Source organism: Acinonyx jubatus, chromosome C1, assembly GCF_027475565.1.
Source record: "Acinonyx jubatus isolate Ajub_Pintada_27869175 chromosome C1, VMU_Ajub_asm_v1.0, whole genome shotgun sequence".
In the NCBI taxonomy this organism is placed as follows: domain Eukaryota; kingdom Metazoa; phylum Chordata; class Mammalia; order Carnivora; family Felidae; genus Acinonyx; species Acinonyx jubatus.
Genome location: NC_069381.1, coordinates 572,448 through 588,288, shown reverse-complemented (window position 1 = coordinate 588,288; position 15,841 = coordinate 572,448). Strand labels below are relative to the sequence as shown.

Genomic DNA, 15,841 nt, shown 5'->3' with positions numbered 1-15,841 from the left:
GGAGCTAAGCAGCGTGCGCCTGGACGGGAAGGGGCCGGGCTCCTCGTCCAGGTAGGCGCGGGGACCCTCGCGCCCCGGAAGCCACCGAGGACCGAGCTCGTGCGGGCCGAGCAAGGTGGGCCACTCTACCGGGGCCGGGAGGTCAGCCCCGCCGGGGCGCTGTACTTGAGGCCACGCCCCCCGCGAGGGGGCGTGACCCTCGCCGGAAGCTCGTCGACCTCGCGCCGGCCCTACGTGGCGCGGCTCCGTGCGAGGACGCGGCCCGTTGCCATGGAGACGGAGGCTGCGGCGGGCCGCGGAGGCCTCACCAACGACTCCTTTGACTTGATTGGTTTTAAAAATCAGAATAGCGCCAGTCTGAGCCGTACTCCTCGCGGAACCGAAGCCCGAGCGAAACGCGGCGGGCCCCTGCGCTTCTCCCCGGCAAGTACGTTGGGCGCTCTTAGCTTCCTGGTGACGGAAAGCCGCGTGTGTGAAGCGGCCGCTGCTAGGCTCTGACGCGGCCGTGTGACAGGTTTCTGCGGGCCCCGCCGTCCCCGCAGCTCCGCCCCGCCCGCGTGGCCGCGCGTGGCCCGCTGTCCCCGGGGCGGCAGCTGTCGGTCCGCTTTCTCCACCTCTCGCCGGCTCCCGCGGCCCCCCTGGCGCAGCCTCTGCTCTGGTCTCTCTTCGTCTTTTGTCACGCTCACGTGTCTTCTTTTCCAGACGTTCGGACATTTTTGCCACACGCCTGTCAATAACGTTTTCCCTCGGCTCAAGCTCCTGGATACCTCCCTCCAGTGCGCCCTGCCCCTTGTTCCGTCCAGCCGGGTTGCTCCCCAGACCTGCTGCCCAGTCCCCGCCCCCCGCTGGAGCTGTTCTCCGCTGTCGTCCTCGTGCTCCCTGGGCTGCAGCTCTTGTGTCCTGGCACCCGCCATCTCCATCTCCCTTCTTGGTTTACGCTCTCATTTTGCTCAAGTCAGCCCTCCGGAGCTTTCTGGAAAGGGCGCATGTCTGAAAGGTGTGTGTTCTGTGCCTGTCTCTGATCGACGGTTTGGCAGAGTCTAGAACTCTAGTTTGGAAAGACTTTATCTTCAGATCTTCTGACGTCACATATTTTGCTTCCGGCTTCCAGGGACACTGTTGAAAAGTCCAAAGCCATTCTGATGCCTGGTCAGTGGTCTGCCCTCTGTGGGTTCTCTCTCTGAAAGTGGTTAGGATCTTCTCCATATCCTTGGTGCTCTGAAATGCCATGGAGATACACCTTGCTGCCTCTCCTGACTGTACTGAGCACACCATTCTCTTCATTCTGGAGGCTCTTCGCCTTCCTTCGGTCTGGGAACTTCATTGTTTGTTTTTTTTTAATAAGTTTCTGTATTTATTCTGAGAGAGAGACAGCGTGCATGTGGGGGAGAAGCAGAGAGAGAATCCCAAGCAGGCTCTCTGCTGTCAGTGGGCAGCCCAGCTCGGGGCTCGATCTCACAAACCATGAAACTGAGCAGAAATCAAGGGCCGGTTGCCTAACCGAGCTTAACCCACTGAGCCAGCCAGGTGCCAATTTGGGGAACTTTTTTAAAAAAATCCTTCTCGGGGCGCCTGGGTGACTCAGTCGGTTGCGCATCCGACCTCAGCTCAGGTCACGATCTCACGGTCCGTTGAGTTCAAGCCCTGCGTCGGGCTCTGTGCTGACAGCTCAGAGCCTGGAGCCTGCTTCAGATTCTGTGTCTCCCTCTCTCTCTGACCCTCCCCCGTTCATGCTCTGTCTCTCTCTGTCTCAAAAATAAATAAACATTAAAAAAAATTTTTTTAAAAATCCTCCTGTTTTTCTGTGTTTGCTCTCGATGGGATTCCTATTACTCAGAAAACCTAGTGTTTTTCTGGTTGATATCCTTAAATTTACCACCCATCCGTTCTGTCGATTGGTTAAGTTCTGTGATTCTGTGACTTATAATAAGAAATGTGCATTTGGTCTTCATCCCGTTTCTGGCACAGAGCTCCTAAAACCTTTGAATTTCCTAAGCGAAAAGAGTCACAACAGGGGTATTTTGATACAACAAGCCTCTTTCAACCACACTTGAGCTTCTGTTAATAAGGTGGCTTTTGGAAAAACTCTGTTAACCTTGAAAATAAAACCATTATTTTACCTGCAAAAATGGGTTTATTTGGGGTAACAGAACTGTAATTCAGGATAGGCAAGTTATGGCAAAACCACAGGCAAGTCCAGAGAACAAAGAAGAGGAGCATTATTTTATGGAGAAAGGGGAAGTTAGGGGAATTGTTTGGAAACAAAGCCCACTGGAGAGAAGCAGGGGCCGAGGGGGATGAGGTTTCTCACTGGCCGAGGGGCAGGTGTGGTGGACTTCCCGTAGGAGACGCAGTGCACATCTTTTCTTGTTGGAGCCTATAATTGATGTCCTTCCTGTTGGTTCTTCCCTTGGGGAGACACTTCTCTCTCTCTCTCTCTTCTAAACATGAGCTTTGTTTTTTTAATGTTTGTTTATTTTTGAGAGAGTGCAAGCAGGAGAGGGGCAGAGTTAGGGGGATGAGGCAGGCCCCACACTGACAGCAGTGAGTCTGATGCGAGGCTCCAACTCCTGAACTACGAGATTATGACCTGAGCAGAAGTCAGACACTCAACTGACTAAGCTACCCAGGTGCCCCAGGGGAGACATTTTTTTCTTATAATTGACACTGAATGGTGGCTCCCCCTTCCAGCCTTTCCTTTTAGCATCCCCAGTCCACTTTAGTGAGGTTTCCCTTTATTCATTTCATGCTCCTAGGGGTGAGGGCTGGTTGCCAGGGGGACCAACCATGCGATTGGTCAGAACTCAGCCTCACCCCCGGGGTTGGGCCCATTCTCCAATGGCCAAGGACTCATCAGTCACGCCCCTGTTACGAAGTCTCCACACAAACCCAAAAGGACCACGTCTGGAGAGCTTCTGGTTGGTGACACGGGGAGCTGGCCTGGACGGAGCACGGACACCCCGCCCCCTTCCCCCAGCCCTGGCCCCGTGCACCTCCTCCATCCGACTGTTCCTGAGTGATCTCCTTTTATCACAAACCAGGAATCCAGGAAGTAAAATATTTCCCTGAGTCCTGTGAGCCGCTTTAGCAAATTAATTGAACCCAAGGAGGAGGTTGTAGGAACCTTTAATTTTTAGCCAGTTGGTTAGAAACACAGGTGAGACCCTGGGCTTTCAACTGGCATCTAAAGTGTGTGTGTGCGTGGGGCGGGGTGGGGGGAGCCGTCCTGTGGGACTGAGCCATTAGCCTGTGGGATCTGACACTGTCTCCAGGTAGTGTCAGAATGGAGTTAAATTGGATCTTGTCTTGGTCTTGAAGAAGTAGAAGCCCTGAGAAGGTGAGAGAGGCGTTACAGGAAACGTGGTAGCAGTGCGGTCCAGCACCAGAGAGGCCGTGAGCAACCTGGTTGCCGTGCTTCTGAAATGTTGTCTGGACCAGCCTATATGTAAATGGAAGGTGCTGAGGAAAGTAAATGCATTTGAGAAGTGAGAATATGGGGTCGAGGACGTCAGCCTTGGCAGCAACGGCCCCTGAAGCAACCGCAACGGATGCTGCTGTTCCAGCCCCGGTAAGCATCCAAACCGACCAGACTCTATAGTGGCTCAAGCGTGGATTGACCAAAGAGAAGCTTCAGGAGAGCAAACCGCTGTGGTGGACCAGCTCGGAATGATGCCAAGTGGACAAGATTGTCCACAATGAGATCTGGTCCAAACAGTTGTGGGTGTTTTCAAGGGGATTCGGAGTTTAACAGAATGTGGCAACCACAAAGAAGAACGTACCTACACCCCCCCCCCCCGGCCCCCGAAACAGTCATCAGCACCAGGCCCAGCGGACAGTGTTCCCGGAGACAGCTGCAGTCAAGACGCGGCGGATTATTGCCGCTGACAACAGGCATGTCGTTACCCAGAACAATCAGCTTTGGTGGGCCACCCGTTAATTTTGCACTGGGGCCAGTATACCAGTTGGACTGTCAGCATGGGGCTGCTTTTGGTCCCCTGTCACGTAGATTTCCTCCTCCCCGTTGGCAGTCTGAACCGCCAGGATCTCCGGCCCCGCCTAGAATCGAAAACAAAGGCCGTCATCACTGGGGACCGGCAGGGCTCACCTATGACCTCCCTGTGAAGCAGGAGCCTCCACAAGTTGCCGCAGGGAGACACAGGACTCTTCCAGCGTGGATTCAAGAAGGTTTTGAAAGAGATGGAATGTGAAGAGAAGTTGGAGAAAGGAAGAGTGGAACGAGAGTGTTCACAAGCGTCCAGAGGGAGCAAAGAAGGCCACAGAAGAGGCTGGCAGAGGAGGCGGCTTGTGTTTACCTGAGAGAAGTACATTTGTAATGATGGGTAAGAGCAAGACGCTGAAAATGCTTCAAGCAGGGAAGCGCCACCAGAGGTCACACCCAGTTCCCAAGAAGAGCAGAGGAAACCTGAGGTGAAGGAAGAGCAGAGAGAATCAAACGAGGCCATTGGCAAAAATCCTTCTGCCTGAAATTCGCCTGGGCGCCACCGATGAAATGTGTCACGGAGCCAAAGACGCACCCTGCCGGCAACAAAAGCCCCCACAAAGCTGACCCGGCCCGGGCACTGGCTTCCCTCCGTGGGAGGGCGACAGTGCCTCTGGGTCAGGAGACCGATGGCCAGGCCACGACAGGCATCCGCCTGCCCGGGGAACTTCTGGTGCTGGATCCAGCAGAAACAGGAAACTTTTTGGAGAAAAGAGAAACAGCAGCTGTTACTTAATAAACAAAGAGAAGAAAAGCAACAAACAGAAAACACGGATGAAAAGTCCATAAAGAGCCAAGTCGCCTGTCGCCACTGGAAGCAGGAGAAGCACACAGTGATGTGGTTAAAGGAAGGGACCCCCAGTGAAACATCATTGTTAGAATCGGGGGGGGGAAAGGGCATGAGAGAAGTGAGGAAGGAGCACGTCACACCTCCGGCTTTCACACCATTCCAGAAGGGGGACTCTCCAGGTGGGCGTCACACTTCTAGATGTTTTCCCCTTCAAGGAAAGCGAGACGTGGTAGGAGCTGATCTTCAACTATGAAAGCTACACGTAGTAGGAGTGCAAGTAACTCCCCGAGAACGACAGTCTTGAACAGTAGGAGTAAAGATCGGAGAGAAGGCCAAGGGCATCATGGACCTTTCCGAGAGAGGCAAAGAGGAACTCGCTGAGGGGACAGGCGCACCGACTGGCCCGGGGGCAGAGGAGCTGATATGGGTGTAAAATTGATGACCAGGGTGGACATCCCAGTGGGAGCAGCCATAGCACAAAGACCAGTCGCCCTCCCTGTCATGAGTGCCGGAGAAGGACGAGGCAACAAGGGCATGATGTTTAAAAAAGTCCATGAGTCTGGGGCGCCCGGGTGACTCAGTTAAGTGTCTGACTCTTGATTTTGGCTCAGGTCATGCTACCACGTTTTGTGGGTTCGAGCCCCACATCAGGCCCCGCGCTGAGCATGGAGCCTGCTTAGCATTCTCTCTCTCTGCCTCTGCCCCTCCTCCACTCTCTCTGTGTGTCTCTCTCTCTAAAAAAAAAAAAAAAAAAAAAAAAAAAAAAAAAATGTCCATGAGTTCTAAGGGCTTGTACCCCCAGCAGAGGCACTTTGTGGCTGTGTATGTGAAACCATAATCTTTTTTTAAGAACCTATGAGTGGGTGTGCTTTTCCCCAAATACTCTCCAAGTTACTTAACAAGATTTCTTTGTATTGCATTTAAAAAGAAATGGTGGGGCGCCCGGGTGGCTCAGTCAGTTAAGCGTCCAACTTCGGTTCAGACCATGATCTCACAGTTCATGAGTTCAAGCCCCGCATCAAGCTCTGTGCTGACAGCTTGGAGCCTGGAGCCTGCTTCAGATGGTGTGTCCCCCTCTCTCTCTCTCTGCCCCTTCCCCACTCGCGCTCTGTCTCTCTTTCTCTCTCTCTCTGTCTCTCAAAAATAAACATTAAAAAAAAATTTTAAGAAATGGTGCAGAGGCACCTGGATGGCTCAGTCAGTTGAGCGTTGGACTCTTGATTTCGGCTCGTGTCGGATCCCAGGGTTGTGAGACGTTGGGTGCCTCACTAACAGATTGGAGCCTTCTTGAAGTTCTCTCTCTCTCCCTCCCTCCCTCCCTCCCCCCCTCCTTCCCTCTGTCCCTCCCCCAATTGCATGGATGTCCCCTCTCTCTCAAAAAATAGTACAATCAGACTTTAAACATGCCATTCTTTTTCAGCTGTAATATTCTTAAAATTATTCTGGAATTTACTCTTAGTTCATTTTTGCTAATTTTGTCTTCTCTTCTAGTTGTCTGTCCCCAGTGAGCGTCCGCTGCAAGGCACAGAGCTGCGTGGTGGTGCTGGAAAAGACACGCCGGAAGCTCTCACATGTTTTATCTTTCCGACTTCATGTTCATTTCTTCTGATTCTTTTTCTTGGATAATATTCTCTCATAAGTGTAATTTTTTCTCACTTACAGAGAAATTAGAATTATAATTTCTGCAATTATAGACTTTTTTAATGTTCGTTTTTGAGAGAGAGAGAGCACACGAGCGGGGCTCTAACTCATGAACCTTGAGGTCATGACCTGAGCCGAAGTCAGAGGCTTAAATGACTGAGCCACCCACACACCCCAATTACAGATTTTTAAAGCCTATTTTTTCTGCTGCACTCTCTTCAGTCCAGTTTCCTTTCCTCTGTGTGCTTCAGTCTCTCCACTCCATGTGGAAAACTTTCCTCAAATGTCTGATGAGCCTTCTTTCCCTGCTTGAATGTGGGAGACACCGCAGTGGGTAGGCTCGGGCTCAAACAAGCGTGTCCCCAACCTCCAAGCAAAAGTGGTTAAAACAAGACAGAGGGTGGTTGCTCCCTTTAGTGGGGGGCCGAGGGCTGGTGTCAGGGTTCCCTAATCTTCAGGGACCCCATCTTTTCCCCTTTGCTGTTCCACCGCCCTCACGGGCCACGACGGCCTCCCAGGCTGCAGCTCTCGTGCCCGCGAGCCCGCCGGAAAGGAAGAAGGGTCAGGAAGGTGAGACCTTGGAGCTGGTATCCATGGGCCAGAACTTGGCACACGCAGCTGCAAGGAAGGCTGGAAGGCAGAGTTTTTGTGGGAGACACGTTTCCAGGTAAAGCAGCGCCGGCGTGACTTAGAAATAAGGGAAGAGAGACGCCTGGGGGGCCCAGTCCATTAAGCCTCCTACTTTGGCTCGGGTCATGATCTCATGGTTCGGTTTGTGAGTTCTGGTCCCCTCGCTCCCTGCCCCTCCCCCACTCACTCTCTCTCAAAAGTAAACATTTAAATGAAAAGAAGAGCAGAATGGATCTTGGGAATAACTGGCAGTCTCAGCACTTCAAAGCTGACTGGGGGCTCTGCTTGCCTGAGCGCGCCGTCCCGAGGTCGTCCAGGGTCCTACTGGGCGAGCTGGTGAAGCCTCCACAGCCTGTAGCAGAACATCTTTTCTCTTTCTCCTGGGACTGTTCCACTTCTGCCCTTGGAGAGCATGCCTGGCAGGGGGGAAAGAAGCTTGGAAATCACGCCCCACAGGGTGCAGATTTCCACCTAACCTCCCTCCACAATTCAAGTCAAATCATCAACGTCGGTATTTTCTCAGGGCTCACTGCACGGCAGGCAGTGTTCTAACTGCCTTGCGTGTTTTCACACATAGTTCTTGCTCAGCCTAACAAGCTGGGTGATATCTCCAGTCCTGTTTTATAGATAAGGACACTGAGAGTTGGGGCAACTGGGCGGCTCTGTCGGTTGAGCATCCGACTTCGGCTCAGGTCGTGATCTCACCGTTCGTGAGTTCGAGCCCCACGTTGGGCTCTGTGCTGACAGCTCAGAGCCTGGAACCTGCTTTGGATTCTGTGTCCCTCTCTGCCCCCTGCTCATACTCTGTCTCTCTCTCTCTCTCTCAAAGATTAATAAAACATTAAAAAAATTTTTTTAAATAAATGTATGTTACCAAAAAAAGACAATTCAAAGTCATACATTTAAAAAAGAACAGGGGCACCTGGGTGGCTCAGTCAGTTAAGCGTCCGATCTTTGATTTTGGCTTGGGTTGTGATCTCACAGTTCCTTAGATTGAGCCCACGTTGGGCTTCGAGCTGACAGCGCAGAGCCTGCTTGGGATTCTCTCCCTCCCTCTCTCTCTGCCCCTCCCCTGCTCACTCGAGCTCTCTCTCTCTCAAAATAAACTTTTTTTAAAAAGCAAGAATACCCAGAACACTTATGAAAAACAAAATGAAGGGGTTATGAGCCCTACCAGATGGTAAAGCATATTCAGATCCAAATACTTAAAACAGTGTGCAACAGAGCAGAACCCAGCAATACTGCATGGGACTCCTCTAGGGATTCCTCCCACACCATAAGCCATTTAATAAATGAAGCTGATTGGAGGCTTGTGCCTTACACCAGAACCAATCCCAAGTTGATCAAAATCAGACCTGGAATAAATAAAACCAAAACAGCACAGGGGGTGGGGGACAGGGAACCAAAGGAGAATCCACACCTTTTTTTCCCCCTAAAGATTGGATTTTTAAGTAATTTCTGCACCTAACATGGGGCTTGAACTCACAACCCTGAGATCCAGGGTCAGATGCTTAACTGACTGAGCCACCCAGGCTCCTAAGGATCCTTTTTTAACATCAAGCTGGAAGGCTTTTCTAAATATGACCCCAAATCCAGAAATGATAAAGGGCGTTATGTTTTACCACATACACATAAAGCATTTTTGCCTGGTGGAACCGTTACAAGCAGATCCAAAAGGCCACAAACTGGGAGAGGTGTTTGCAACTTAACATTACAGATAAAAGGCTGGGGCGACACAAATTGGTAAGATGGAGAGGAAATGGGTCAAGGACACAAAAAGGACAGAAAAAACATTTTTAAGTGAAGGTTCCTGTAGTTTTTTAAAGTCAAGACCCCCCCCCCAACACACACACACACACACACACACACACACACACACACACACACCCACCCACCCACCCACCCCCGGGACGCTTCCAAAAGGGGGAGGCTGCTGGGCCCCACGTCCTGGCGCCTGTGCAGTACCCCGCACGGCCGGTAGGTGGCGATGCCCAGCGCTGCGCCCCTTCCCGGAGCAGGCGTGACGCGCTCGCTCGGGGTCCTGAAGCCCAGTTAGTTCCATTGCTTCCAGGGCATCTTGGCGCAGGTGCACATGGCGTCCGTTCTAGGGCTGCGTGTGCGGCAGTGTGGACGGTATCAAACCACGGAAGCAGCTTGCCATCCACAGGGCGCTGCCACGTAGCTCCCGCGTGCATCTCAAAGGCATATCATCAAGGAGAGAAGGCAAGAGGAGAGAGCATTTAGTATGCTACGACTGTAAACGGGCCTGCACACCCTTATCTGCTGACACGCTAACGGCCTGTGGAGGGAAACACGCATTGCTGACCACGGTGGCTGGCTGGGCCGTAGGACAAGGTTCACCATACTTATAATGTTGTATATGTGAGTCAGGTTTTGCCTCTGCAAGCAAAAAAAAAAAAAAAAAAAAAAAAAAAAAAATCAAATAATGAAATAAACCAACAATTAGGAAAGCAGAGTCCTGTTTTCACTAACAAGGTGGGTTCCGGCACTTGAAAGCCCTCAATGAAACGATGGGAAATCTGTGCAAAATATGAACAGATGGCCACTGGAGTGTGGCACTTCAGATGGACAAGTGCACGTGTGCAAAAGGGCAGCCCTGAGCCGGAACCGCGGGAGCTGAATAGAGGCCTGCCGCCCTCCCTCCCGAAGGCCAGTCCCAGCTGAACTTCCCCAAGTCAAGTCCCTCCTGACTCCACAGGAGGCCTGGGAAACCATGTGTTCCTGTCACAGAAGCGGTTCCCCGGGTTCTTGGTCACAGCCCCAGGCTGTGGTCCCCACCTTGCCTTGCCAGCCTCTGGTGCCTCACACTGACCCCTCACCAGGAGCTGGGTCCCAGGGCTGTGTCTAGGCCCCCCAGGCACAGCTGGAGGCAAGGGACGGCGGGACCCGCTACCCACCGTGCTGCCTCTGAGGCCCCTCTGGACCCAGCCGGGGTGTGGGAGGTGGGACCGGGCAGAGATGCTCAGATCTGCAGGGAGGAGCCGTCAGGCCGAAAGAATGACCTGGGGGTCCTAGGAAAGAGAAGGGGTCCGTGGAGTAGGAGGAGGTGAAGTCGGTGAGGTTGGCAGGGCCCGCTTAGGACCTCCAGGTCACCCATCCAGGGGACTCCGAGGTGCACAGTTAGAAAATAGGTGTGTCGATGTTTAGGCAGGAGTTTTCCTGGCTCCAGTGGCCTTGAAGTTCGGGGGACTCCTAGCCTCGGGCAAGGCTGGATCCAGAGACTCGGAGCAAAGAGTCTGTCCAGGTTGCTTGCACTTCTCAGGGGTCGGCTTCGTTCTCAGACCAGCTCTTCCCACACCTCATTAGGGCTGCAGCAGCTGGCAGTCCGTCCCCTCCAGCGGAGCAAATGCCCCTTCCCGCTCCCTTCGGCAAAGGCCTCGAGGCCAAGGGGATCATCGTCTGAGAGACCAGGCCCGGGTGCCCCGCCAGCCCGTGGGCGGGGGAGGGAGGGTGAGGATGGAGAAAGGAGGTTCCCAAAGAGAAATAAGGGGTCACTACTGGAAGTCAGAAGGGGGGGCAAGTGGGCACCACTGGGGTTTCAGCTTCAGTTGGCGTCTCTCTCACTTCAGCCTGGCTGCACCCCAGTGGCCAGCCTCCGTGCCTGCAGAGCCCAGGCTCCTTCCCCTGGTTTCCCACGAGCCTGCCCAAGAAGGTGACCCCAGGCAGAAGTGGGGGCCACCTATTCCAGCCCACCCCACCCCGCCTCTCCTGGGGGTCCTGAAAGAGGTTGGTGAAAGGAAAGCTGGTGTGTGTGTGTGTGTGTGTGTGTGTGTGTGTGTGTGTGTGTGCTTTTGGCGGGGGGGGGGGACTTTAAGCGATGGGCCACGTGGTCTGTGCACGGGAGGCAGGGGGGCTAAGCTGATGGATGTGCACGGGTCCTGCCCACGTGCCTTTTCTGCTGGCGGGGAGGCCACCGGAGTCACACTCAGCTACCTGGGGAGGGAGCGTGCTGACCCTCGACCTCCTCCTCCCCTCCCCTTCATGGAGCAGAGATTACAACAGGCCCAGATGCTCCCACAATCCCCATTAGCCCTTATATTTCTGGGCAGGGGGCGGCTGAAGGGGGTTCTCATTGGAAGTTCCCAGGACTGGTGGATCTGGGATCACAGATGGACTGCCTCTGGGGGGGCAGAGGAAAGGGCCCCAATCCTTCCACTTTCCCCTCAGGCTGTGGCTGGTGGCAACACAGAGCCACGCCCTGGGACTGGGTGTCAGGAAGAGTACAGTAGCTATTCTGCTGGCCATTGGCAGGGGCAGCCATGGAGGTGGGTGTGGAGGTTGATGTGGGGTGTAGGCTGGTTGGGGGGGTGTCCCTTGTGGTCTCTGGGGACAGTTCCTTTGCTTCCAGGGCCCAGAACTTCACATGGGAAGAAAGCCTTTCTCACGTCTGCCCTCCCCAATCCTGCTGCATCTCAACAGAACTCACACAGGGACACGCGGGCACAGGTCTCCCCTCCCTCACTCGCTCTTTGCCCACAGTAGGCAGGATGCCCTGGACGGAGCAAATGCCCACGTGGGGGGACAGCAGAGCCTTCAGCCTCATGGTCAACCCTTCCACCCGGCCAGGAGTTGCCCTGACCAGGAAAAGCTCTGCAGTGGTGAGCCCCCAGCCTCAGAACAGGCTCAGGTCACGGACACCAGAGTCCCCAGAGAGGCATCAGGCTGGATCTAACCAGATCTCCACCTCGCCACTTTGCAAAATGCTGAACGGCCCTCCTATTTCTGCCTGGCTCTTCTCCGTGGGTGGACCGGCAGATTGGCTACCCGTAGGTCCTCAGGCCCAGAGGTGCCACAGTAGTGGAGATTTGGGCCACTGGAGAGAACGGGGCCTCCCCCACCCCCACACTGTCACCTGGGGCAAAGCGACTGCAGGAGCTTCAGGCTTCCGTGGGAAACCGCAGCCCAAGGAGCTCGGGGTAGGGACATAGAAGTTCCTAGATCATCATCACTTTCTGCTTCCCTGTGGAAGCACTCAAGTCCCCCACCGAGCTGGGGCAGTCCGAGCCCAGGGCCCTCCATGCCAACAAGCACCCCTCCCCAAATCTACCCACAACCCTTCCCCACGAGGTGTAGAGGCCTGGGGAGACCCTTGCAGGGTCCCAACCAGCTGGAGGGGCCTGGTGTTGGGGCCAGGGTCCTCCAGGCTGGTAATGAGGCATGCTGGGTACAGGGCTTCTGACCCTCGGCCTCAGGTTTTGGTAGAGGCCTTGAGATCTAGCGCTGCCCTAGGACTTTCTGGGATGTCCAGGAATTATTAAGGCTGGGGGTGGGGAGCAAGGATTCTGTGAGTGCTGCAGCCCACATAGTCCCTCCTCTCTCCCCCAGGTGAAAACAGCACGTGGGAGGTGCTACAGGGAACACAGGGTCCATGAGACAGTTGCCAGGGACTTCTTGTCACCTCCCTTCCCAGGGCAGAGTAGCCCCTCAGACAGAGACATGTCCCCTGCACCTGACGTGTTTCTGCTTCAGGTCCCTTCAGGTCAGGCGGACCCCAGCCCTGGAGGGGTGTCCTGAGAACCGGGTCCTCTAGGCAGGGACAGCACTGAGGGGCTGCTGTCTTGGGCTGGTCCTGAAGACAAGAGTAGAAGGTATGTGTCCGTCCTTCCCCGGGGATGCGCCAGGTGAACTTGTTGGGGGCTGTTCCCTTTGCCCAGCCCTGACCCCCTCCCCAGGGCATGGGGGGAGGGGGGCTAGCCGAGGGTCATGCGTGTGAAGGGAAGAGAGAAGTAGAGGACTGATTAGAGCAGGGGATGCTCTCTTATGAGAAGCTCCATTCAAGTTTTCATCAAAGGAATCCTCGTCTCTCCGGTGCCCCTCCCGCGTGGGCGCTGCCTGGTCTCTAACCCGGTGAAGTAAGGTGTCCGTCTTCGGCCCCTCCTCGTCACTGCAGGCCGACCCTTACCCTGGGTCCCCACCGCGTATCTGGGGAATGGGGCAGCCTAGGGCAGAGTGACCCGGGCTCCTCAGCGTTCCACGGCGCTGCCTCCTCTCCCTGTCCGGAGGCGCTGCCAAGGGCGGTCGAAGAGCGGCTCTCGGAGGCCACCACTACCCGCCCCGTCCCCCCCACCCCGGTCCCCAGAGAGCCTTCGGAGAGGCCTAGAGGGGGCGAGGAACGGGCGGAGAGCCGCTCACTCGGCGACAAAAGAAGGGACAGGCGGCGTGGACCGCGCGCGCGCGGGGCCCGTCGCATCTCACCCCGCCCCACGCGCGGGGCCGGGATCTCCAGGCCGCGCTGGCCACCCCCTCCCCTCGGCGATCCACCCTCCGGGGGCCGCGGGCCCGCGAGGGTTAAGGGGGGTGGGGCGTGGGGCGGCCCCGCCCCCGCCGCCACGCCGGGTCCGAGCGCGCACGGGGCGCGGGGGCGGGTCGGAGCGGGCGGCGGCAGCGGCGGCGGCGGAGGGCGCGGCGCGCCGGGGAGCGCGGGGAGCGGCGGCGGCGCGGCCCGCGTGACCCTCCGCCGCGCCCGTGAGCCCGCGAGCCCGCGCCCCGCCGCGCCGCCCAGCCGCAGGATGCGCGCCCCGCCGCTGCTGCTGCTGCTGGCCGCCTGCGCGCCGCCGCCCCGCGCCGCCGCCGCCGCCCCGACGCCGCCGGGCTGGGAGCCGGCGGCCGACGCGCCCTGGTGCCCCTACAAGGTGCTGCCCGAGGGCCCCGAGGCGGGCGGCGGGCGCCTGTGCTTCCGCAGCCCCGCGCGCGGCTTCCGCTGCCAGGCGCCCGCCTGCGCGGCGCACGCCTCGGCCGGCCGCTCGCTGCGCGCCAGCGTCCTGCGCAACCGCAGCGTGCTGCTGCAGTGGCGCCTGGCGCCGGCCGAGGCGCGCCGCGTGCGCGCCTTCGCGCTCAACTGCTCGTGGCGCGGCGCCTACACGCGCTTCCCGTGCGAGCGCGTGCTGCTCGGCGCCTCCTGCCGAGACTACCTGCTGCCCGACGTGCACGACGGCGTGCGCTACCGCCTGTGCCTGCAGCCGCTGCCGCTGCGCGCCGAGCCCGCCGCCGCCGCCCCGGAGCCCGCCGGGCCCGCCGAGTGCGTGGAGTTCGCTGCCGAGCCGGCCGGCATGCGGGAGATCGTGGTGGCCATGACGGCGGTGGGCGGCTCCATCTGCGTCATGCTGGTGGTCATCTGCCTGCTCGTGGCCTACATCACCGAGAACCTCATGCACCCGGCTTTTGGGCGCCCCGGCCTGCGCAGGCAGCCCTGAAGCTCCGGGCGGCCCACCGGGGCTCTGCCTCCTCGAGATGGGCGCCCGCTCCCCACTCCTCGCTCCTGCTCCCTCCTTAGGATCTTCACGCAGGGCCCACCGGAGACCGGTAGGGCCTTGGAGTCATCGCACGACCTTCCTAGCCCGGCCTCTGCCTCCCAGACTCCAACTCGGGACTGACCCTTGGGCCTGCGCAGGGGTGCCAGCCTCGTCCAGGGCTCTCCCTGCTTTCCAGAGGCCTTTTTAGGGGCCACCAGGACATACAGCCCCTTCTAGCAAGAGCCATTGGCACCCCCGGGTCATCACCCTGCACCTCCAGCCTGTGCCAAGTTGGAAAAGGAACAGGCTGTCGTCATCGCTTGGTCACTGTGTGCTTTGCTGGCTCGACGAGGTCCCTTGGAGCCTGTCCTCTCCCCACCTCACCCCAGTGGGCTTAGATTAGCTTCGTGCCTTAGTGTCTTTGGCCCACTGCGGAAGCCACCCACCTGTCCTGTGCTGTCTGAGGGCGTCCGGTGGCCCTGGTACTGGCCGGCTTGTGTGTGCTTCCGGCCAGGGCCTCCTGGGGAACTTACCCCCCCTTCAAGCTTTGCAGGAGCCTCAAGTGTGGGTAAGCGTTGTCCTGTGTTGTCTTCCTACTCTGGTGTGTGACACGCCGGAGCCATGATGTAGCAGCAGGCAGGCCCAGCCTTTCATTGCCACGTCCAGGGGTGAGTGTCCTCTTACCTTGTGTGAAGCTGGCGGCTCTCCAGGGCTGCCCCTCGTTCTGTTTTGTGGGTACTGCCTCTGTCGAGGGCTTTACGTGGTGAGTGAGGGCAAGTGGCTGGAAAGAGGGGTCTGGTTGGAAAGGACGGCGTTGTATCCAGAGGGCGGAAGAAGGGAGGCCGGCCTCACCCAGCAGGACTTGCCTCTGTGGTCTGGGTCCCAAGCCTGGACCACAGCATGATGGACAGCACCGCCCCACCCCTTCCCTGGATTGGCAGTCAAGAGCCAAGGACTTGGCTGGTGATGCCGCTGCCCACGGTGGATGGAAGGCCGGCCCTGCCCCTTTCTGGGAAGACGTGAACCCCCTGGCCAAGGTTGCTTCCTGAGCTGGGCACCGGGCATCCCCAGGAGGGGTGAAGCTCACTTAGCTCTCCAGGAGCCCCTGACTGTGACCACATCCTGGACCTGGCACTTCTGGAGTCACTGTGGCCAACCCCTCCCCGCCCTCACCCCAGGTCTTGGCTGGTGCCCCCACAGTGCCCGCTCCCTACCTCTCTGTCTTTGCTCTGCCTGCCCTTGGCATGGCGCTGGTCAGGTGCAAGCCTGGCGTCAATGTCTAAACGTCCATCATTTTAGACCAAAACCACTGTCTTGTGTGCTTACTGGGGAGGAGGGAGGGAAGGGTGCAGGGTGAGGGGAAGAGGTGGCTTCTCCTCCCAGTTCCAGGGCACCCTGCCCTTCCAATTTGGGGCTGAAAAAGTATCTCCTGGGCCTGTGGTGTTTGGAGGGGGAGGTGGGTATGGCACTGTCTACACTTGGAAGTAGTCCAGTCTCACGGGTGACCCAGTTGAGCCGTGACACGTG

The 15,841-nt window shown here is 57.1% G+C and overlaps 1 protein-coding gene, 1 long non-coding RNA gene and 1 pseudogene across 2 annotated transcripts; all 3 read left to right on the top strand.

Annotated features, from left to right (window-relative positions):
* The first annotated feature begins 270 nt into the window (after positions 1-270).
* LOC113599159 (arginine/serine-rich protein PNISR-like) lies at positions 271-5,343 on the top strand (annotated as a pseudogene).
* Positions 5,344-5,561: 218 nt separating this feature from the next.
* Positions 5,562-9,516, top strand: LOC113599600 (uncharacterized). The gene is made up of 2 exons (XR_003420517.2): positions 5,562-7,098; positions 9,133-9,516. It is a non-coding gene; the product is annotated as an uncharacterized LOC113599600 (long non-coding RNA).
* A 4,027-nt stretch (positions 9,517-13,543) lies between these two features.
* Positions 13,544-15,620, top strand: FNDC10 (fibronectin type III domain containing 10). The gene has a single exon (XM_027058228.2). It carries the CDS (start codon positions 13,592-13,594, stop codon positions 14,273-14,275), a length of 684 nt encoding a protein of 227 aa, XP_026914029.2. The 5' UTR covers positions 13,544-13,591; the 3' UTR covers positions 14,276-15,620.
* The last annotated feature ends 221 nt before the right edge of the window (positions 15,621-15,841 follow it).